Source organism: Myotis myotis, unplaced genomic scaffold, assembly GCF_014108235.1.
Source record: "Myotis myotis isolate mMyoMyo1 unplaced genomic scaffold, mMyoMyo1.p scaffold_m19_p_7, whole genome shotgun sequence".
Classification (NCBI taxonomy): domain Eukaryota; kingdom Metazoa; phylum Chordata; class Mammalia; order Chiroptera; family Vespertilionidae; genus Myotis; species Myotis myotis.
In genome coordinates, this window is record NW_023416379.1 from 342,027 (window position 1) to 363,932 (window position 21,906).

General features: G+C 59.6%; 1 protein-coding gene across 6 annotated transcripts in view; it reads left to right on the forward strand.

Moving 5' to 3' along the window:
* The first annotated feature begins 35 nt into the window (after nucleotides 1–35).
* Nucleotides 36–21,906, forward strand: part of WDR27 (WD repeat domain 27) — a 49,311-nt gene continuing 27,440 nt past the window's right edge. For 3 of the 6 annotated variants that reach the window (XR_004968983.1, XM_036318181.1, XM_036318182.1), the window contains exons 1-22: nucleotides 37–231; nucleotides 548–749; nucleotides 3,558–3,699; nucleotides 5,686–5,810; nucleotides 6,854–6,967; nucleotides 8,040–8,091; nucleotides 9,289–9,359; nucleotides 9,698–9,794; nucleotides 10,662–10,764; nucleotides 12,089–12,192; nucleotides 12,325–12,386; nucleotides 12,676–12,797; nucleotides 13,136–13,218; nucleotides 13,482–13,560; nucleotides 14,625–14,702; nucleotides 15,294–15,391; nucleotides 16,546–16,635; nucleotides 17,284–17,405; nucleotides 18,341–18,474; nucleotides 19,262–19,359; nucleotides 20,443–20,564; nucleotides 21,693–21,790. Coding sequence is in view for 5 of the 6 variants with exons in the window: in XM_036318181.1 (XP_036174074.1) it covers nucleotides 555–749; nucleotides 3,558–3,699; nucleotides 5,686–5,810; nucleotides 6,854–6,967; nucleotides 8,040–8,091; nucleotides 9,289–9,359; nucleotides 9,698–9,794; nucleotides 10,662–10,764; nucleotides 12,089–12,192; nucleotides 12,325–12,386; nucleotides 12,676–12,797; nucleotides 13,136–13,218; nucleotides 13,482–13,560; nucleotides 14,625–14,702; nucleotides 15,294–15,391; nucleotides 16,546–16,635; nucleotides 17,284–17,405; nucleotides 18,341–18,474; nucleotides 19,262–19,359; nucleotides 20,443–20,564; nucleotides 21,693–21,790 (2,189 nt within the window). In the remaining variant the exon portion in view is untranslated. Of the gene's footprint in view, nucleotides 232–547; nucleotides 750–1,219; nucleotides 1,718–3,557; nucleotides 3,700–5,685; nucleotides 5,811–6,853; nucleotides 6,968–8,039; nucleotides 8,092–9,288; nucleotides 9,360–9,697; nucleotides 9,795–10,661; nucleotides 10,765–12,088; nucleotides 12,193–12,324; nucleotides 12,387–12,675; nucleotides 12,798–13,135; nucleotides 13,219–13,481; nucleotides 13,561–14,624; nucleotides 14,703–15,293; nucleotides 15,392–16,545; nucleotides 16,636–17,283; nucleotides 17,406–18,340; nucleotides 18,475–19,261; nucleotides 19,360–20,442; nucleotides 20,565–21,627; nucleotides 21,791–21,906 lie in introns of those variants that run through there. The other 3 variants (XM_036318185.1, XM_036318184.1, XM_036318183.1) reach the window with 3 other exon arrangements.

Sequence of the window (21,906 nt, forward strand, 5' to 3'; positions counted from 1 at the left end):
TGGGGTGAAGGCTGGGGAGGGAGGACGCTCCGGACGTTGTAGGCTCCGGGCTCTCGCGAGAAGGGGGCGTGGCGCCGAGCAGCGCTGGGGTGGTAACCACGGCGACGGGAGGGGGCGGGGCGCACACCCGGGCTCTGGGCGCGGCGCGGCGGTTGCGGACAGCGGTTCCCGTCCTTCCCCTGACGGAGCGTCCGCTCCACGGCGCTGCGCCGGGCGGCCCGGGGGCGGCAGGTGTGACCCCGGGTGCGGGGAGGGTCGCGGCGGGGGGCGCAGCCGGTGGCGCAGCCGGTGCCGCCCCATCTCCAGGGCGCCCTGGCGGGTGGTCGCCTCCCCGGCTGGGCGCGGCCTCGCGAGCCGGTGCGGGGGCTCGGTCCGCGGGGCGGGTCAGGCCTGAGCTTCGGAGCCGGCGGCGGAGGGGCGGTCAGGCGCGAGGCCCCGGGCTGCCCAGGACTTTCCCTTCCCCGGGAGCGGGGCGGGCGGAGGCGGAGGCGGAGGGCCGGTGCGAGCGCGGGGGATTCTGAGCGGCTGGAGCTGCCTGTGTTTCCAGAGGGAAGATGGAGCAGCCGCAGACGTTCCCCACGAAGGATGGGGAGGATGGCCGTGGGGGCGACATCGTCACAGAAAAGTTCCGGGTTCGGTCCACGCGGTCCGCCTCGCACGTGCAGCTGGCGTGTCGAGGGTCGCACTGCGCGTTCCCCGTGGACGGGACTGCGCTCTGCGTGCGGAGCACCGCGGACCCCCCCCAGCAGGTGCGTGCCCCCCTGCAGGTGCGGACCCCTCTCAGCAGGTGCGGACCCCCCCAGCAGGTGCGGGTCCCCCCCAGGAGGTGTGCCTCAGCAGGTGGGAACCCCCCAGCAGGTGCGGACCCCCCTCCAGCAGGTGCATGTCCCCTCCAGCAGGTGCACGTCCCCCGCAGCAGGTGCGTGCCCCCCGTGGCTTCTCGTTTTCCCTGGACACAGCGGTGGTCACCTCACCTCTGGTGCCGCCGGGGGGACGGGACCCCTGTGGACCCAACTGACAGCCCCGGGGACAAGGCGAACCCAACAAAGGCATTGCATTAGCTTTGATTTTTATAAAACGGCCAGGAATCGCTGTATTAAAAAAACTTCAGGAAGAACATGAGCAAGAACAGGTTCATCTTAACGCAGCCGAGAGGAGTTGAAATTTTATAGGTTTCTAACATGAACACATTTAAGGACATTTATTACGTTTCTTGCAGAATCTTCTGCATTAAGCTGGTGGAGTTCGGGAGACATGGAGTTTCATTCTAAAGCTGTTTCGTGGCGGCGGCGGCGCTCCGGGAACGCTCTCAATAAACCGGGTCTCCCGGCGCAGTGAGCGTGGCGCTGCCAGGCGGGTGGCGCTGCCAGGCGGGTGGCGCTGCGTGACTGCTGCCTCCCTGCGCTTCGGCGAGAACGGAGTGCTGCTCCAGGAGCCGGTGTAGCGTCCAGTCCTGCCGGCGGTCACTGTGCTGGCCGTGCCTGGAGGGAGCCTGCGCTAGTGTTTTGATTACCCCCCCCCCCCCCCCCCAGTTAGATCTGCATTCAGATCCCCAGCTTCCTCTCTTCCTTTGGCCGGGACCTGAAATACGGGAGAGCCTGTCCCAGAGCTCAGGGGCACACTGTGGTGGGCGTAACAAAGTGGTCCGGGGGGACCCTCCTGCCAATCAGTGCGCCTTCACCCCCTGAAGGGCACACTGTCTTCACTCGCACCAGAGGTTAGTGTGGCTGACCTTTGACCTTGGGGCACACGGGACATGCAGTATGCAGTCTGTCCCTCGTTCACCATCGTGCTTAGGAGGTTGGTCCGCAGTGCTCGTGTTCATTGCTGCATAGTATTCCACTGCAGGCAGAGACCACGCCTTCCCCCTTCTGGAGGTGGACATTGGTTTTGACCCCCCAAGCTGACCATTAGAAGCATGCTCTGATACGTCATGTGTGTGCTCCCCTGCGGAGTCACGGGGAATTTGTGTCTTTAGTTTGTGATGTTAAGGAGACTTCCGAAGTGGGGTGCCAAGCTGTACGCCAAATGGTGTGTGAGAATTCCACCTCCTCCCCTAGGCTTGGTCCTTTTAATTTCCGCCCTTCTGGTGGGCTTAGTGCTGCTGAATTGTAATTCACAACTGTCCGCGAAGGAGTGGCGTTCAACGCCGTGTTGTACGTTTATTGGCCATTTGGCCATTTTCTCTTTTTAGTCTTTGTGAAGGTTGAAGGCCGTGTGTGTTCAGTCTCTTGCCATTTTTCTACTGGATTTTTTTGTTTGAAGGAGTTTTTAATCTATTCTAAATATAAGCTTTTAGGTAGCATCTTCTGGAGTTTTATGTAAATGGAATCAGTGTTTACTTTTTTGTCTGACTTCTTTCATTCTGAGTAATTATTTTGAGACTTATCCATATTGTATCAGTAGTTCATTGTTCTTACCACTGAGGAATATTCCATTGTACGAATGGAATATTTATTTTTCTGTTGGAGGACAGGGGAATTCACTGATAAGTGGTGAGCAAAGGGCCTAACCTTCTGGTCACCATGCTGCTGTCTGTGTAAATTCAAAGACCTTAACCAACTGGTGACCACGCTGGTTAAAGAAAAACAAAATGAAAACGTGTTGAATGTGTTAAACCTTGTTCTTCCCCAGTTCACAAACCTAGTCACACCACTGCCCCCTCCCTGGTCACCCAGCTGTCACCTGCGTCACACCGCTGTCCCCTCCCTGATCACACCACTGTCCCCTCCCTGGTCACACCGCTGCCCCTCCCTGGTCACACCGCTGCCCCCTCCCTGGTCACACCGCTGACCCCTCCCTGGTCACCCAGCTGTCCCCTCCCTGGTCACACCGCTGCCCCCTCCCTGATCACACCGCTGTCCCCTCCCTGCTCACACCGCTGTCCCCTCCCTGGTCACACCGCTGTCCCCTCCCTGGTCACACCGCTGCCCCCTCGCTGGTCACACCGCTGTCCCCTCCCTGGTCACACCGCTGCCCCCTCCCTGGTCACACTGCTGACCCCTCCCTGGTCACACCGCTGTCCCCTCCCTGATCACCCAGCTGTCACCTGGGTCACACCGCTGTCCCCTCCCTGGTCACCCAGCTGTCCCCTCCCTGATCACACCGCTGTCCCCTCCCTGGCCACACCGCTGCCCCCTCCCTCGTCACACCGCTGTCCCCTCCCTGGTCACACCGCTGCCCCCTCCCTGGTCACACCGCTGTCCCCTCCCTGGTCACACCGCTGCCCCCACCCTGGTCACCCAGCTGTCCCCTGGGTCACAGCTGTCCCCTCCCTGGCATGCGGTGGGTGTAGCATGCACTGTTCAATCACACGCAGTGGGTAAGTGGGGGTGAGGGTGCTGCCCTTTCCTGCTGCCTGTTATTTGTGATACTGAGCTACATGCCATGCTGAGCTCATGAGATTGGTTTAGTAGTACATAGGGTTTTAATAAATGAAGACGCAAAGTCAATATATTTGAAAAATTCAATCCATTTATTTTTTTAGGTTTGAGGTTACATTGGCATGTTATTTTGTTTGTTACCTCTAATCAATGATGTTTTTGTGAATTTTTAAGCTTCTGATCTTAAGAGGACACCATCAGCCAATTACTGCTGTGGCGTTCGGCAGCACGGAGCACCCGCTTGTGGTCTGCTCTGCCTCACAAGACCACGTGCTCATGTGGAGGCTGGACGAGTGCAGAGAGAAGGCGCTTCACGGTGGGTGCAGCCCTGAAACCACTTCACAATGTCCCGGAGCAACTTCCCCTTAAATAGCTGGTGCACACAGGGGCTGGTCCTGGGTGACCCTGGGACCTTGAAGGCAGGTGCGGAGCTGGCGGAACACGGCCGAGCGAGAAGCCGCTCCCTGAACTCAGTGCGTTTAACCTTCACATTTTCTTGCGTTGGAACCTGTGACTTTAGTGGCACTCTGAAACGTGGAGGGAGTTGAAATATTCTTTCCCGATGGAGCTGGGGCAAGTTCACAGCTTGGAGTGGGAACGCACATGCGGGCAGCGGAGAGCGAGGCGCAGGCAGATCATGGCAACATGCTCACGGGCAGCCGTCCCGGCGGTGGCAGGCGGGAGGGTGGGCAGTGCTGGGAGCGCCTGTGAGGCAGAGGGATCTGGGGGCCTGGCCTGGGCGTACGAGCCTGGCCTCTCTGAGGAGCCGAGACCGAGCCTGCGTGCTGAGGGCTGTGTCCGAGTTTTATCAGATGCGCGTGAGACGTTGGTGACGACCACAGTATGGAGCTACATTCAGAAGTTACAGAATTACTCCTAAAATCGACTGAATTTAGGCAGCAGCCTCTATAATAGTTTATACTCCACCTTCTTTATAGTATGGTCATTGCAATATCAGTGTGCCACCACTGACATCTACACACGTGCACATGCATGGTAGCACACACATACTCATGTAAACACACACGTATGCAAAACAAACACACATGTACACACAGCACCCAACAGTACACAAACATGCATGTACGCATTACACAATATAGCACACACATACACATATAAACACATGCACACAGTACAACACACACATGTACTATATGTACATGTGTACACACTACACAATATAGTACACACTCACATGTGTAACTACACACATGCATGCAAACATAAACACACATGCACACACACAGCACCCACCCACCCACAGTATATGCACATGTGTATATATTATGTACACATACGCACACTACACATATACATACTCACACATGTAATTATGTGTACACATACAAATCCAAACATACACGCACACACAGTGTCAATACACATGCACACATACTACATACATACATGCAATGTACATACATGCACGCATTCATTATGTACACACATTATACAGTACAGGTACTCACTATGTACACGGTATATATCTAATACATACTACATAAGCATGTACATGCGTACACTGCAACACACATGCATAATGCACATTCACATGCATACACATATGGTATATGTGCATGCATTTATAGCACACAGATACACAAACGCATCTAGTACGCACATGCACAGCATGCATGCACACAGAGACGTGTGCGCAGTACACATATTTAGTACATTCATACACATTTACATATGGTATGTGCATGCATATAGTTCTAGCACACACATATACAAGCACACCTTATACACACATGCACAGTATATATGTACATACAGGCACACATACATACTACACACAGGGTACACATGAATGTAGTCCACGCCTTCAGGCACATGTGTGTATGGTATGCACATTTGCTGCGTATAGTGAGCCACCTGTTAGGAATCTGCTCCCTCCTGGGGTCTTGGTAAACAGACAGTCTCGTTGGAGGGGCCGGACTCCCCAAGTTTGTCTGTAAGCGGAGCCCCACGTGGATCTGGAATGTGGAGATCTGCTCCCAGGACGCAGGCACCGGGTCAGGGGCGTCCTGTGTCCCACCCTGCAGTGGGTCAGATCAAGCTCATTCTCCCCTTCACGGGGCTGCACGGGCGGGTTCCCACACGCTATTGGCAGTTCTGGGCAATTCCGCCTATTTCCAGAGGAATTTTTATATTCAGCGTGTCTAATTCTCTCAAAGAGCCAGTCGTCTGACAGCTCAGTCACCCCGCGAGCGTGTCCCTGCCCGGGAGCTGACTCCCGGGGACACGCAGTCCTGCCTCTGATGACCAACTAGCGGCTGCATCCCCCCCCCCCCCCCAGGGACGGACCCGTGCGGGCTTGTCCTGGGCGCCCGCCTGGGAGAGGTGCGGTGCGTGAAGTTCAGCCCGGACGACCAGATGGCTGCGGTGTGCGCTGGCAACAGGGTCCTCGTGCTGCATGTGCAGGTGAGAGCGGCTGCGGGTGGCGGGCACAGTGCGGGGCCTCGCGGGCAGGGTCCGCCTGCCTCTTGTCCGCGGCCCTAGTTGGGCGAGTTTCTGTAGACACGTGAGGGGAGTAAGGGAGCACTCATCTGTGTCTTGCAATGGAGGCCCCTGGAGACGACGCTGCTGTCTCATGTGGACGGAGGCCTCGCCGGGACGGACGGAGGCCCGCCGGGACGCCCGGGGACCAGGGCACAGACATGCTCCGGAACACGGAACGCAGAACACATGCACTTCCCGGCCTTCTCTGTCAGAGAGCTCACAGTGTGGGCCTTGCCTGCCTCTCTCTTACCAACACTTGCTTCCCCTTGAGAAGTGGACTTGCTCGTTGATGCTTCATCGACATTGGCTGATGTGGATGTGCTGCCACCTGCAGGTTCTGTGACCATTGAATCTTGTGTTGGACCAGGAACGGCTTTTGGGCCCGTGTCACACAGTGGGCGGGGCCCTGTTCCCTCGGACCCGTGGTCGCATGGGACGCGCTGTCGGGGCATGCTGTGGTGTCACGGGCACAGTGATTGAGCACGCTGTTGGCCCCCCGAGAGTCCCTTGCCGTGCCCATGTTAAAACCGTAGGGCAGGCAGGACAGAGGCAGGACGTCGTGTTGGTGATTGTGGCGGGACCTGCTGTGTGCGGGCTGTGGGGGCACACCTGCCTTTGAACACGTCTCTGCTCACTGGTTCTACGCTGACGGCTCACCCTGGGGAAGGGCAGTGTCGGCGGTGACCTCACAGACGGAGGCGGGAAGTGTCCTGGGACGGGGCTGGGGCTGTGAACACATCCTTGTGGGAAGGGCCTGCAGGGGGTCGGCCTCGGTGGTGTTTGTGGCCACCGGCTCCTGTGGCACCGGACGCTGTGCTCAGCTGTCCGGGTGTCAGCTCCGTGCACGGGAAGAGGGAGCTCTGCAGGGTGTATTTGAACAGAAACTCTTTTCTGTGAGACACAGGCGCCTTCTTAGCAGTCATTGCTGGGACATCCAGTGACTGGTCTCACTGTGCAACCCACAGAGCCGGACCGCGTGCGCCGAGCTAGAGGGGCACCAGGGCCCCGTGACCGCAGCCGAGTTCTGTGCATGGCAAGCGCATGTGGTCGTCTCGGGGTCTGAGGACAGAAGCTTCAAGGTAGGGCGGCCCCGCCCGCAGCCAGGCGGAGCAGAGTTAGGGCTGTGGTGTCTGCGCGATAGTTGCCCTCCTGACCTCCCGCCCCCGGTTCAGCCAGGCCACGGCCGGTGTGGGAGCCGATGGCGCTCACAGTGCCCCTTCTGTCCCCTATTCCCACGCGGGCTCGAGGCATCAAGTCAGCTGGGTGCCTCCTCGGATCCAGGCCTCGGGGAGAAAACTGATTTCTCTCCGCGGCGTCAAGGACGGCCCTGGAGCAGTAGAACCGTCGTCCGGTATCAGGACTCAATCAGAACAAAACTGGCTCAAGAAGAAAATAAATTAAAATGCAAGCTCAGTCCCCATCACAGTCCACATCAGCCCGTGTCATGATGGCTGGTGACCGAGGGAGGACGGTCTCCGTAAGGGAGAGAGAAAGGAGAGCACTGACCCCACCTGCACGGGAGGGACAGAGGAACGGCCTCACCTTCCCGGCCCCGGGACGGTGCCAGGTGCAGCCATGGGAGGGTGTCCCCCAGCTCCCGGCGCCCTCTGCTGCCCACAGCGGTGCTGCCGTGCTGTGCCCCTGCTCCTCTGGAATAATGGGGACTGGACCTGCGGTGCCATAGCCTCGCGGCCCTCGTGGGGATGAAAGGAGCTGGGTGTTGGTGAGCACGCGCCACTCTCCCCGCGAGCATGCAGAGCAGGTGGACACCCGCACGGCCTCGCGGGTGGGCTGGTGCTGGTGTCTGCCTCGCGCCTGGGCCGGTCTGGAAACGCGGTGCTTCCTAGGAGGCCACGTCTCACTGTGCCGTTCCCTTTTTGTCCTCCTGTCGCTGTCTGCTCTCCCAGGAAAGCACTTGCAGGGTAGCCTGTGGCTGCCTAGCGCGGCGGTCAGCAAACTGCGGCCCCCTGAGCGTGGCTCTTCCACAAAACACCACGTGCGGTGCGATTGAAACTTTGTGGCCACGCTCAAGGGGCCAAAGAGCCGCATGTGGCTCGTGAGCCGCAGTTTGCCGACCGCTGGCCTGGAGTGTTAGCTGAAGGACCAGCAGCAGCGGCGGCCACCCTCCTGACGAGCTGTGTCTGCCCTCAGGTGTGGGACTGTCGCACGGGGGCCCTGATGCACAGCTCGGCGGTGCTGACAGGTAACTGGCCCTTATGTTTGTTCGTTCTGCCTGTGGCCACGCGTCTGCGCTCTCCTGGGGCAGGTGTGGTCGGCACACGGAGCGCCAGTCGGGGGTCAGTATCACCCCTCTAGCTGCCTCACTCCCACCGACTGTCTTCATTTTAGCTTTAAAGTCTGAGCGTGGCTGGGAGCTGTGGAAGGTGGGGGTGTGGGGAGGCGTGGCCATGGCGCTGTCCCACAGAGCAGGGCCCGGAGCTGCGTGTTCGCGGGACACGTGCCCGGTGGGCTCAGGCATGTGGCCGGGTCACCACACACTCTCCTCAGTCCGTCCCCTTGGTTATGGCTGACACCGTCCACGGTTGCCACAGATACACAAACGCATTCAGCGTTTGCACACTGGCACCGGCGGTGGGGCAGGGTGCCAGCATGGGCCTCCGTGGGGCCTGTGAGATGCGGGGCCGGGTGACCTCCGTGCAGGGCCCCAGCGCCTCCTGGGAGTGGTTTCCTGGTCCCGCTAGGCCCAGCACTCCTCTCCTGGGAAGGGAGCAGGGAAGCCGTGTGAGGGCAGCAGGTGTGGCCCTGACTCCGCGTCCCCCGAGGGCCGCGGTCTGCGGGGACGGGCTGCTGTCACACTCGGCGGCAACACAAGCGGGGCCAGAGCCCGGGCCTGGGGATCGCGCTGGAATTACTTTCCTGAAATTGTGTGAACTACCGGACTGTCCAGAAAACAATTACAAACTTGGTTTTGACGACATTTATAGTTTTTAGGCCATGGGGTGTTTTTAAATGCCCATTTAGCTTAACTCTCCTTCCAAATTCTTGGCAGTTTAGATGCACAATATGTCTTAAGTGAAATGACATCCTAGGCAGCAATTTAAAAAGATGCCATTTAATTGCTGTTCATCATGAATCCTTAGCTTCACGGAGCCTGGCCACCCGAGGCCCGTCCTGGGGCGTCTGTGCTCCGGGCACTTGCTGTGCGGTCCCCTTGCCCCCCCCCCCCCCCCCGCCCCGCCAGCGACTCAGTGGGGGCTCAAGTGACGCGGGCAGAGACGCAGTCACCTGCCGGCCCAGCACTGTACTCGCTGTTTCTACTTTCTGTGCAGAAATGATTTCAGAGCAGTTGGAACTGACTGAAGGAATAAGTAAAGCTGAGAGTGTCCTTTAAACTGTACCAGCGCCTTTGAGGGTAACGTTCGTCTCTTCCTCTCACCAGCCTCCCCCCTCCTGAGCCTCTTCATCGATGGGGAGAGCCAGCAGCTGGTGGCCGGGGGCGCCGAGGGCCAGGTGAGGGCAGGGTCGGGGCCTCCTGGAGCCGCACACCTGGCTCACCCGAGTGACCGCTGTCACCCTGGAGTCCCCGGGCTGTCCCGGGCCCTGGTGGTGTGCGCCTGGGGGAGCCCGCCGGGGTCTGCAGAGGCCTGTGTGGTGCCCGCACCCGAGACAGTGCCCTCAGCCATGGTCAGCAGGGGCCGAGGGGTGGGGCTCAGACCAGGGCAGAGGCTCGGGGACCCCAGGGCCACGCGCCTTGTCTCTCGTCTGCTCCCACCCTCGTCCCTTGTCTGGCTCTCCCTGCCTTTCCTCGCGCCCACTGACGAGGGTGAGGCCCCCGTCTCGTTTGCCAGCTGTGCATCTTCAGTTTGGTTGAAGGTCATCATTATCGTCATGTGACGCGTGTGGACCTGAGGAAAGAGACGGAGAGCTTCTACGCCAGGCGGCCAGGTGATGCCCCTGACCTCTCACCTCTGACCCCGGATGTGAGGCAGGAGGGGCTGCAGCAGGGTCAGGTCTGACCTCAGACCTCTGCAGGAACCACAGATCCGGGGGGGCGGGGGGGGGGTAAGGGGGAGGGTCTAGTGAACACTCCGCTCCTTCTGTGGGTGGTTGTCATGGCGATGAGGGTCCAGGGTGAACGCCTTCCGGCCGCCATGGGTTTTCCTCGCTCAGCAGACTGTGCCTCGCTCAGATCTGGGTTCCCCCTGGATGGGCCCCGCCCGCCCTGTTGTGTGTCACCTGTCCCCCCCCCCGCCCCCCGACACACGGTCCCACGCGCTCCAGCCACCTCGGTTCTGTCAGGAGCTGCCTGCCCGGGGCCTGGTTCTGCCTGTAGTCGGGCAGGGCCTCCCGTGGGACTGCCGTCCGAGGCTCCGAGCGCAGGCCACCCTCCGCCCGCACGCCGAGGGCAGCGTAGGCCCAGTTTGCATTTCTTGCTTTTTCCCAGATGACTCTAGCCATTCCTCTTAAAATCGGCCAGAATTGCCTTTTCCCAACATGTCTACCTTTTCTGAATGCTTTACGTCTTGACTGTCGTGATTTCTTCTGTTAGAGCCCATTTATCCTGAAGCAAAGCTCAAACCACTGTAACCCACGGCGACCGTGCCCTCCCTCCCTCTGTGGCCTGTACTGGACACCCGCGCCCTGCGGCCTTGTGACGGGGCCGCTGCTTTCTCGTGTCCACTATGAGGAAGCAGCCCATGTCCTTCGGCCCCAATCGGCCGACCGGCAGCACCTGCATCTGCCACTCCCCGCCCCCCCCCCCCCTGTCCCCCATGCTTCCCCTCCATGTGGGATTGTCACTGACTCTTCCAGGAGAGAGCGGGCTGGACAGAGGGGATGGGGTCGACGTGGCGCTCCCCGTCCTGAGCCTGGCGCGCTGCGACCTGCCACCAGGCCCCGGCCCCGGGCATGGATGGTGAGTGTGGTCGCTCGGCCGGGCCCCCAGGAGAAAACCTCTCAAGTCAGGTCCGTTTCTTAGGTGGTGGGAACGACACCGGGTTATTTTAGTGTTTGTGTAGCTGTTGGTGATGCTAGCATTGCGTATTTAAGTCTTAAAGTTGGTCAACTTGGTCAATCATGTTCAATGTATCTGATAAGAGAAATGGGTTTTTTTATTTTGCTCATAAAATCTAGGCAGCTCTCGGCCTGTGTGGTGGGTGAAGGGAGCCGCAATCCCAAGTCGTTCTACACTGTGTGCGTGTGTCACGCGTTTAACATGGTCCGCGACGAGCTCACTCACCTGTGTTTGGTAGAAATGCTACAGGTACTTGGCAGCACAAGGAAGCCGCTGCTTAACTGGGATTAAAAGGGAGGTGGCAAGTGTGTCCACCTGTGGCACAGAGCATGGGAGGTTCAGGACACGACCAAGGACTCCGGCCCCCAGCAGGCAGGGGCAGGGTGGGGGGCTGCAGCCCTGCCTGTGGCCTGGCTGGTGTGGCCCTGTCTGCCCAGACGCCCCTGGCTGGTGGCACGTGGCTGGAGGCCAAGCGGAGCAGTCGCCTGGCGGGCAGTTGAGCTGACTGTGGGGCCTGAGACTGTGGGCGCCCGTCCCAGGCAGGCAGTGATGGGAGGGTCTGGACCGCGTCTCAGGGTCCCGTTTCCCCCAGGACAACTGACTTGTTGCTCTGTGGTCTGGCGTTGGAGGTGAGGACGCCAGGAATGAGTCCCGGGGAGCTGGGCTGTTGGAGGTGCCTGGTGACCAGGCTGTGCCTGGCTCAGTCCTCAGGTGCCGGAGGGCGACCGTGGGCCAGAGGGGGCGCATCCGTCACAGAGGAACTCGTGTCTGGTTTGTGAACTGGACGCTAAGAAGAGGAAGCAGCAGAGCTGTGTGCCGCTCTCTGGGAGCTCTGCTGCTCGGTACAGTTTCCTCCGGAGTTTGCTTCTCGCGTGCAGAGCTGCCTGCCGGCCGGAGGGCAGGAGCCTCGTGGGGCCGCCTGCGCTGTCCTGCGGGGGACGCGCACTAACCTCTCGCGGCCTCAGGATGTCGCAGATCAGAGCTGAGTTGCTGGTCTCACCGGAGACTGGATTCCAAGGACACCCAAACCCTTTGACACCAGCCCAGCTGTGGGTGCTCGTAGCTTGTAGCTCAGGCGGCAGGCACATTCACCTGCAGCGGGCGGAGAGGCCCCGTGCGGTCTCCGCGGTTACGCTGTGCTCACAGGAGCGTGGGTGATGCTCGGGGACGACACCCTGGAACTGAAGCTCACAAACGAGACCAGTCCACGTGTCTCTCTCTGAAGCCTTTCCCCGGAGAGGACCGGCTGTGTGTGGGTCGGAAGCTCCGCTGGACTATTCATCCTGAACCTGGCGAGCTTTGAGCTGGAGGCTGCCCTGCATTACAAGGGTGAGCGCAGATTCGAACCACCTTCGCTGTACATTTCACGTCACGTTAATGTTATCTTTGACTGCTGTTGGGGAGTAAGTTTTAGGGCAAAAAGCCCTTAAATGTTGCTTATTTCTCTTTGCGAAAATTCAGAGTTTCGGAACCTCAGCATCCAAGTGGCCGGGTCGTGTGCCGTGACGAGCAGCCGTGGGAAGGTCAGTCCTCAGCGCTCCCGACCTTGGCGTCTGGGGGCGTCCATCTGTCCGTCCGTCCACGTGACTCGTGCTCCCTTTCCTCCGCGTGTGACATGCCGGCTTTCCCATGAGGCCTTTGTGGGGAAGTTGTGAGGAGCCACGGTGCTCTGCGGGCTCTCCACCTGTCAGGCAGCGCGGCTGCTGCAAGGGACGCAGGCTTCCTGCGGGGATGGCTGTGTGCACTGCAGTGGGGCCTGCTCGTCTGTGATGGCATCACAGTCACATCTCATCCTGTCACCACCCATCACAGGCCTTCTGCTTACTCGCTTCCATGTTTGGCAATGAGATCGCCGGCTTGGAGCTCGACCCAGCCGCTCTGGTGAGGTCCCAGCAGCACCCCCACCTGGGAACGCAGCTCTCAGTGCTGCCCAGGTATGTCTGCCAGGTGGGTCTGGCAGGTGGGTCTGGCAGGTAGGGGCTATACGTGTCTGTGTATCAGTTGGCAGAATTCAGAGCAAAGTTCAGTAAACTCCCACCTATACTACCCTTAAGTTTGTTTTAGTGTGAAACACCGTTGTATTTCAGGATAGAATGCAGATTATAAAACAGTGTTTTTATAAAATACAAATTTACTTCTTGGGAAGATAAGAATGAGCTTGAGGGTTGGTCGCTCCTCTCAGCTGCAGGCCACACCTGCAGGGACTGGTCTGTGACCGCCCTCAGGCCCCTGTTGTGTGGAAACAGCTCCCACGGTGCAGTTCTGTTTTCAGCTCCAGTGTCTCGCCGACCTCCCCTCTGTATTTTGGAGTCGCTGAGGCGACACGTATCAAGCCAGCCGGCCACCAGCAAGCCGGTCAGTGTGACATGAAACATGAACATGAAAACGCAGACGTTGTTATCGTTGTGTCGTGCTGCCTGGGGGTGGGTCTGTCCGGGCGCCTTTGTTCCTGCCCCTCTCATGTTTCTATGCAGGGAATGTGCTAGGTTTCTGAACTGTGTACAACTCACAGGAACTCGGGAACTGCTGCTTCTCAGGGTCCAGCAGTGCAGGCTGTGGGCGCTGGGATATGATGGATCATGAGATGTTTTTTCTCGTTTCTCTAACTGCCTTGCCAGCTACTCAGAGCTCCCTGCGGGACCAGCCCCTGGTCTTCCACAGCCGCGTCCGGTCTTCCGGGTACATGGCTGCACCCCAGTGAGTAGATGGCTCATAGCCGCTCCCACGGGAGCAGGGCAGTGACAGTAGCTGTGGCCTAGTGTGTCCTGAGGGCCACCCGCAGGGCGGGAGATGGGAGACGGGAGGTGGGAGACGGGAGACGGGAGATGGCGGGCGCCACAGTTAGAATGGAGTTGGCCCCTCACAGATGTGCAGCAGCTGCAGGGCCAGCCTGCTGAGTGCTCAGTGTGCACAGGCCCCTTGGCCCCTGGGTCCTTGCCTGGCTGCAGTGGTTGTGACTGACCACCTGTGAGGAGGGACATGGCCTGGGGCCTGACCGCACTGTCCCACCGAGACCGCAGCCTCGCTCTGACCACGGTGTTAAAATCGCTGCACCCAGAGCTGGGGCGCTGCACCCAGAGTCAGGGCCGAGTGGGAGCGGCGGGCTGGGAACTGGGGCTCACGAGGACTTTCAGGTACAGCAGCCACGGGCCCCAGTGCTTCAGGGCCCGCGTGTCTCAGAAGCAGGCACTGCCCCTCAAATCTTGACCCGTTGTCTGTCTGAACCCCGTCACAAAACAGCCTGTGAGCGGGAAGCCTGGGGGCCCTGGTTGACTCGTCCCCGCTGACTCCCCTCTGCCATGCTCCCCTGATGCCCCCTGCAGCCACCCTCTGGGCTCCCCACCATCCTCCTGGGCCAGGGGCACCGCCCAGAGGCCCACCTGGTGGTGCTTGCAGTGGCCAGGCCGCTGCTCCCCTCTGTGCGACGTTCCACCTCCGGCCCCCGCCCAGCCCTCTGGCTCCTCCGCTGTGGCCTGCCCACGACGGCATGACCAGCGCTGTCCGTAGAAGTACACTGCTGCCCAGTGCAGTTCGTTTCCCAGCACTGCTGCCCGGTGCAGTTCGTTTCCCAGCACTGCTGCCCGGTGCAGTTCGTTTCCCAGCACTGCTGGCCGGTGCTGACGAGTCTCAGAGTTCAGTCACTCCGCGTATGACTGCCTGGGGACGCGATGGCACGTATGCATGGCTGTGCTTCTCACTGTTCTCTTAAGCAGCTGAGGCCTGTCACCTCGGAAGCTGATGTGAGCGTTTCCTTCCCGCAGTGTGACCATGTTCTCACCCAAGACCAATGTCAAGAGTGGCTGTAAGAGACCTTCACGACGCAGGAGCACTCACACCTGGTGGGCAGCTGGCTGACCTTCCGAGTAAACTTGGTGATTTGGAGAAACCCTGTAAATAGTGTACTGACTTTTCACACAGACCTGTATGTGTCTGTGTGTATGTACACATGTACACAGGCATGTGCACACATTGATGTATGTCCTTCAGTCAAAGTTAACTCTGATGTATGTACATGTGTACACAGACGTGTGCACCATCAATGTATGTCCGTCAGCCCGCCCCTGGTTTCTTTTGAAAGCTGGGAAGGTGATGATCTGCTCACGATGGAAGCAGTCAGTGTGAGGGAGACACGACCCACAGGATCTAAACTCAAAGCAGAACCGACCTGCCCCTCCCTGAGCCGTCACGGTGTCCCACCAGGTCACTTACATGTGGTCAGTGCTTGGTGTTTGTGCTGAAACACCTGCATGTTGGCACGAAGGGATGCTAGTCTTTCAAGAGTCATTTCGTGGTCCTGGAAGTCAGTTTATGTGCGTCTGCACCATGTCTGATGGGATGGAGTTACACACAGAAACAGGGAGATCCAGTGCATTTATTGCCCGTCTCACCTTGAACTCCCTCCTGACCTTTGTCTTCTCCGCCTCCTTAAGTCAGGAGTGCCCTTCGGACAGCCCTCCGCCGACCCAGCTCCGCAGGCGGCTGGCTGTGGCCCCGGGCCCGGTGGCCGTGCGCTGCGTGCAGTTCTCAGGTACGGCGTGGGGAGGCGCTCACTGCCCGTGTCCCTCGTGCAAAGAGTTTAAGCAACCTTGTGACCTTGTAGCCTCGCGACCTCGGTGGCCTGGAGCCATAGGGCAGTGCTGGGTTTAGACTGAGACCAGCACTTGTCCCATGTGTGTGGGAGGAGCGGGTGCAGAGCCCGGCCGCACAGCTCCCGTCTGCACTCCAGGCCTGCGGAGTCGCCGTCTCCGCCGTTTCCTCACATGAAGGCCTGGGGGGAAGGCTGCTCGGAGGGTCTGTGTTGGGAGGAAAAGCAGCCCGTCCCCGTCCCCTGGGGGGCGGAGGAGCCCACAGGCGAGGACTGTGTGTCCGTCAGCGCTGTCCCTCCCGCGGCCAGGCCGCTCGGCTCTGTGGCAGCTGTCCTGTCTCAAGGGCATCGAGACCCCTCCCCAGACTTCCCTCCTGGCCACCGGCGTTTTTCTAATGAATTTGGGAGGAGAGAGGAGGCGGCTCTCCTGAAGCAGCTCCTGGTCTCACTGATCTCCGCTCCTTTCAGAGTAAATGCTGGTCCCCAGGCCCTGCCCTCAGCCTGCGGTGGACGGGGGCCTGGCCAGTGCTGCACCCGGGCCACCTCCTCCAGCCGCTGCCCGAGTACCACTGGCGGATCTGGGGTTACTGACAGCCGTGCGGAGTCCCCTTTGCTTTTCATGCAATTCCAGCCGAACACGCTGCAGGATAATGGGAGACTAGAGCTGGGTGTGCTGTCCCCCACAGACCGCAGCCTCGCTCAGTGAACAACACGTCTGTGACGTCTGACGTGCTTGCTACTGAGCGTGGGACTGCGAGGTAGGACCCGCCATCTGAACGTCCTGGAGGAAGTCGTAGTTGATTTCTGCCTCCCCTTAGGGAAACGTGAGACGGAACTGCTTAGCAAACATGCCGCTTACGCGTCTGCTGGGGCAGGCCGACGGCAGGGGCCCAGGGCGGAGCCGTGGTCCAGGGAACTCTGGGCTCAGACCCGCATTGGCGCCTCAGCCTCGCGTCCTCAGCTCCCCGTGGACGAAGCCCAGCAGCCTCAGGGCTGGGGTTCAGCCTCAGGGAGCCGGGACCTGCTCGTCTCGGATGCCCTTGCTTCCCGAGGGGACGATCCACTCACCTGAACATCGTCTCTGCTTTCTTGAGCAGGAGACGGGCGCTGGCTGGCCTGTGGCCTGGCCGACCACTTGTCCCTGGTCTTCGATGCCCATCTGACTGGAGCACCTGCTGTTTTCTCAGGTAAGACGTGGCCACCCTGGTCACGTGAACTTACGGGCGGGTCTCTCCGGCCCTGGAGTTGGTCGCTGAGGCCCCTTTCGTTCCCTTTGAGACGGCCAGAGTAGAACACGACTTGAGTCGGGGGAGGAAGCAGCGAGGTTTAACCCATTGGCCTCCGCTGAGCCTGCCCTCCATCCAGAGTGGGGACAGCTGTGGGCCCAGAGCTGCGGCCGGAGCCCAGTTACATGTGGTGACTTCCCGTGGGCGGGCGTCCCTCTGACGTGTGGCCTCGTCAGCTCTGCTGAGTGTGGGTGAGGGAGTCGGGGTGACCTGAGCCAGGAGAGGGAGCCGCTCGGCTGGAAAGAGGGTGCGTGTGGAGGTGCCGTAGCTGGACGGTGGGTGGGGCTGCCCTCCCTTGGGCTGTGTGGGTGGCAGCACTTGGACCTCCGGGCACCTGGGCACCCGGGCACCTAGGCAGTGGTGCGGAGCCTCAACTGCCATTACCAGTGACCATTGTCAGCTCAGCAGCAGTGAGATGGAAAGTCCCTGAAAGGCCACCAGGGGGCAGCAGAGCCACTTTTTCTTGGGTCCTGTCAGAACTGACCAGAACCAATCAGATCAGACCTCTCTCTCCCTGGTCCCACCCCCTCCTCCCACCGGCTCCTTTAGGTCACGATGGGGCAGTGAGCGCCCTGGGCTGGAGCCACGACGCCCGGTGGCTGCTGTCGGCCTCCCTGGACAGGACCCTGAGGGTGTGGTCGGCCCGCAGCCGGGAGCCCGCCCTGTGCCTGGTAAGGGGTGATTCCTGGCGATTTCGGTGGCCAGCCCTGCCACCTCGAGGTCAGGGAGGCCCAGTAGGGCAGGCAGACCCTTCTCCATGCCAGGAGGTGGGAAACGAGGAGGCCAGGAGTTTGCTCAGGCACTGAAGTTAGTGACCGAACTGTTCTTAACACACGATGGGCACACGTGTAACACGCACGCACATATGCAGTGAAACGTGCCTTTCGCTTGTTAAGGTCTCAAGGTGTGCTTGTGCAGGGGAGGCAGTGACGGCGGCCTAGGGCCTGCCTCTTGGGGAGAAAGCATCTTGTTTCAGTGAACCTGCAGGTCGTCCGGAAGTGGAACGCTAGGACAAGAGGGGAGAGTGACAACAGGACACGAGAGCCGTGCACTGCCAGCCTGCAAGGCTCATTGCAGGAAAGGGCGGCGCCAGGAGGCCTGGGGGGAAGGGGACACAGGCCCAGTGCGGGCTCGGGGGTCGGGCGGTGGCCCCGCTTTCAAGGAGACCCCTCCTTGTGGGGTGTTATGGCCACACGTGTGGGCTGTGCAATGTGAGCGTGGGCCCCTCACAACTACACTTTAAAACCTGTGTAAGGTTTTGGCTTTAACAAAATCCTTGATACTTAATATTTTTGCTGCCAAGTTTTATGTCTTTTGTTTTAAAGTTTTCAATGGCCAGACCTCAAAACACTCATGACAGGAAAATCTAGTCATAACATCTTTTAGAAGAAGGGGGGAGAGGAAGCAGACATCGTGAACTGGTTGAGCAGAGACTGTTTAACATTTAGAACTGGTGGGTGTCAGGTGTAATGATGGAAGAGTGCCGGTTAGAGTAGCGGCGTTAATCCCAGTGGGATGAGCATGACGGTAGCGTGCGGGTAGTGTGACGGTAGTGTGTGGGTAGCATGATGGTAGCGTGCGGGTAATGGCCGTGATGTGCTTACAGGGCACAGACGTGTTCCCAGAGCCTGTGCACCACGCGCAGTTCTACTACCTCGATTCGTTCGTGCTCGTGTCCTCGGGCCCCGAGTTCCAGCTGCTCAGGCTCCACCTGGACACACGCAAAGATGAGATCAAACGGTGGGCGGCCCGTCCGGAGCCATGGCTCCTGTGGTGGGAGGACGCGTGTTTCAGCGATAGGTGACGTGTGAGGCAGTGTCTACATTTAAACATAGTTTTCATCCAAACTGTGGGGGCCTCATGTTACCGCGGTGTGTGTGTGTGTGGGGGGGGGGGCGGGGACTGCCTCCTGCTTCCACGCCCGTCCTAAGCCTCATTCCCAAGCCTAGGACTCCACCCACTTTGCCCTGGAGTCTGAGCTGCCCCTGCATGTCCTGGCCCAGACCCCACCCTGCACTCACCTGCCCGTCGAAGGTGCGGGCTGATGGCCTGGTTCGTCCTCACTGAGCCCCCAGCAGCTTTTCCCCGACACCTGCTGTACCTGCCAGTGCCCCAGGCCTCCCCCACCTGGGCCAGGCTGGCCTCCGTGACTCAGCCACGCTTCCCTGGGACTGTGCTCTGCGCCGTCCTCGCCACGGCTGAGACACGCGTGTGAAGCCTCTAGGGAACATTAAGCTGTTATGTGTGATGGGAGCACAGTCACTGGTACCGTGGGGTGTCTCCGAGGCCTGCGGTTACCGTAGAATTGGGAGCCAATGTGCTTTCTCACAGACGGCAGTGCCGTGTTTGTGGCTGAGATGACGGTGGTTTTCATGAAGTTGTAAAGTTAGGTGGCTGGCTCACATTCCCTCATCCTAAACCGTGATTATATTAGGGGGTATGAACACTTTTTACATGTCCAGCGTTTCACAGGTAGGACGCTTAGTTGTGGAGGGAAACAGAGACACTGACATCTTGTCTGTTCCAGATACAAACAGAGGAGCCGGTGCACCCGCGTGTTCCGGCTCCCCACGACTGGGGCTGCGGAGATCACCGGCCTGTCCGCCGCCAACGAGTTTTATTCCCGTATCCTTTCTCCTGTCCCGAGGGCTGCGGCCGGAGCCCGGCCTCCGCACGCAGCTGAGCGTCTCAGCTCCTCCCCGCGTGGCACTGCGGAGCCCAGACTCCGGTGAACTGATTCTGAACAATGTGACAGCTCATCTCAGCAGTGAGGGGCCCTACGGGTTAGAAAGGGGACGCGGCGGCGCCTCTGACCGGCAGCGGCACACGCGGTGTCGGCTCCGCGTCTGGGACCGCGTGACTCAGTGCAGGGCCAGACCCACCCCAGTGGCCTCGAAACAGCTGCACTTCAGTGGGACATAACACAGAGCCCAAAGCTTTACTTATTTTAGTCTTTAGGGCTAACATCAGCCCTTTTCATTAAAAAGCATCTATTTAAAATTACTTGGAAGCAAAAATCAAAATCTTCAGGAATCTATTTTGTAACATTTTAATTTACTCAGAGGCCTCATTTGAATTCTTTTGAAGAGTTCTGTAGTTGAAATTTCATAAGGACTGGCTTTGGTATTAGAAGGTTCTAGAATATTCTGTTAATATGCGTTATTTTTAGTCTAGAACCTTTTGCTAAAAACAGAACAAACAGCCTCCTGCGAAGTGTGCTGTTGCGCCTGCGGTTCCCCACGTGAAGGTTCTGCTCTGCTGTCCGCGTGGGGCCCATGATCAATCCCCGTGCCCTTTCTCCGATGTGCACATCTCAGGATTTGGGTAGATTTTCCTGCCGTTCTGGCTAAGCACTGGCAGTTCGGTAGTTCATAGGGTCACGAGACCCCTCAGAGCCCACGGAGTCTATCACACTCACCTGTGATGTGTCCGGACGTGGCCACTGCCCAGCCTCAGACCGGCTCCGAGCCAGCCCCTCCTCCTGCACACGCAGCCGCGCCGCTGAGCATCTCCGATTGGAGTATTTCCCAGGCGCCTCGACCCTCATTTATCTCATGGTGGAACTTGGTCTTTCACCTCGAAATCTGCTCTGCCTGGGCCTCTCCTTTGTCCTCAGCCCCCCACCCCCACTTAGAGAGGCAGGGCCCGCGTGGGGAGCGGGCTGAGACCCCACCTCTGTGGACTTAGGCGTTCCCTAACGGAGCCCAGACCTGGTGCTGGCCGCCAGCCGGAGCAGGACAGTGGAAGTTTTCGACCTCAACGTGGGCCGCAGCGCCGCCGTGATCCAGGGAGTCCATTCCCGGCCCCCCTACCAGATCTGCCAGAACCAGGTGAGTGAGGTTGGGCCTGCACACCGTCTGTGAAATGCCACGTCCAAGGCTGTCACCAATGCCATTGTGAAATGCACTTGCATGTCTCCCACCAAATCCAAGGCGAGTTCCTGTTGATCAGGAAGTCGTTCTGAGCCTGGATGTGGGGAGCTGGAGGCATTTTCACGTCATCAGGGGTGAATATTGGTGCGTTGGGCTGTGATGGTTGCATGGGCCTCTTTGGAAGCCTGGGGAGGGTCGGGCAGCCCTGACGGTGGAGTGACGGCCGTGCAGGCACCGCAGGAGCGCAGGGCAGCCACCGGGCCAGCAGCTCCTATCAGGACCGGCTGGTGGTTTTGACACGCCCACAGCAGGGCTCCGGCTCGGCGGGGGAGCCGACCTTCAGGTGGAGGCCTGTTGCGCAGTCGGCTCAAAGGACACATTGTTACTCAGAGCAGCCCTGGGAGCCTAGTGCCAACTCCGCCTGGCCTGCAGCCGCAGTTCTGCCTTCGGTGCATCGGCATGTTCCCGTTTGGGCCGAGTGTATACCCTGAAGTCCGGCCGTGACCCTGAACCTCCCGTGTTTGTGCGTGGAGTCTGTGCGGGTCACAGGCTGTCATCCAGGCCTTGGTGCCTTTCTGGGTCCCTGCACAGCACTGAGAGCTGGTGTGAGCGGGGGGGTGCTCCCTCGGCCGCTGCCCTGGCTGGATGGCGCCGAGGGCTCGGGCCACAAGGAGGTTTTCCCGGGCGGTGGCCGGGCCAGCGGCAGGGCCTCGGCGACCAGCGCGCAGGGGACGCATGCAGACGTCCCCGAGCCCTCACCAGGCGCTAGGGCCTGTGATCACAGATCGTCGAACACGGATGGTGACCTGTGCTCTGAAACGCACCCTGGAGAGCTAATACCTCAGTCCTGTGACCTCTCTCCTGGGCTTTCGGGGGGGACACGTACGTCGCTGAGCTTAAGGTCAGAGTGCACCACTGGTGATTGTCCACATGGGAGCTTTTAGAGTCCAGTTATGACATTGTTGTAAGTAAGGACAAAGCTGTGGACTTCTGGTGATGACCTTGGCTGCGATCTTGTCAGCTGTCGGCAGCGTGATGGTGACCAGCTCCGTCTCAAGATGCACCTGCTCTCCCCTTGCACCATAGGGATCGTCATTCACGACCCAGCCACCTCAGGACTATAATCTTTTCGCAACCACTGCTGTGGGCGACGGGGTCCGGCTGTGGGACCTGAGAACCCTGAGGTGAGGCTGTCGTTCTGTGCAGGGGCAGGTGTGTGTGGGTAGATGGTGGGGGGGCAGGTGTGCGGGGGAACAGGTGTGCGGGGGCAGATGTGCGGGGGGCAGCTATGCCGGGGCAG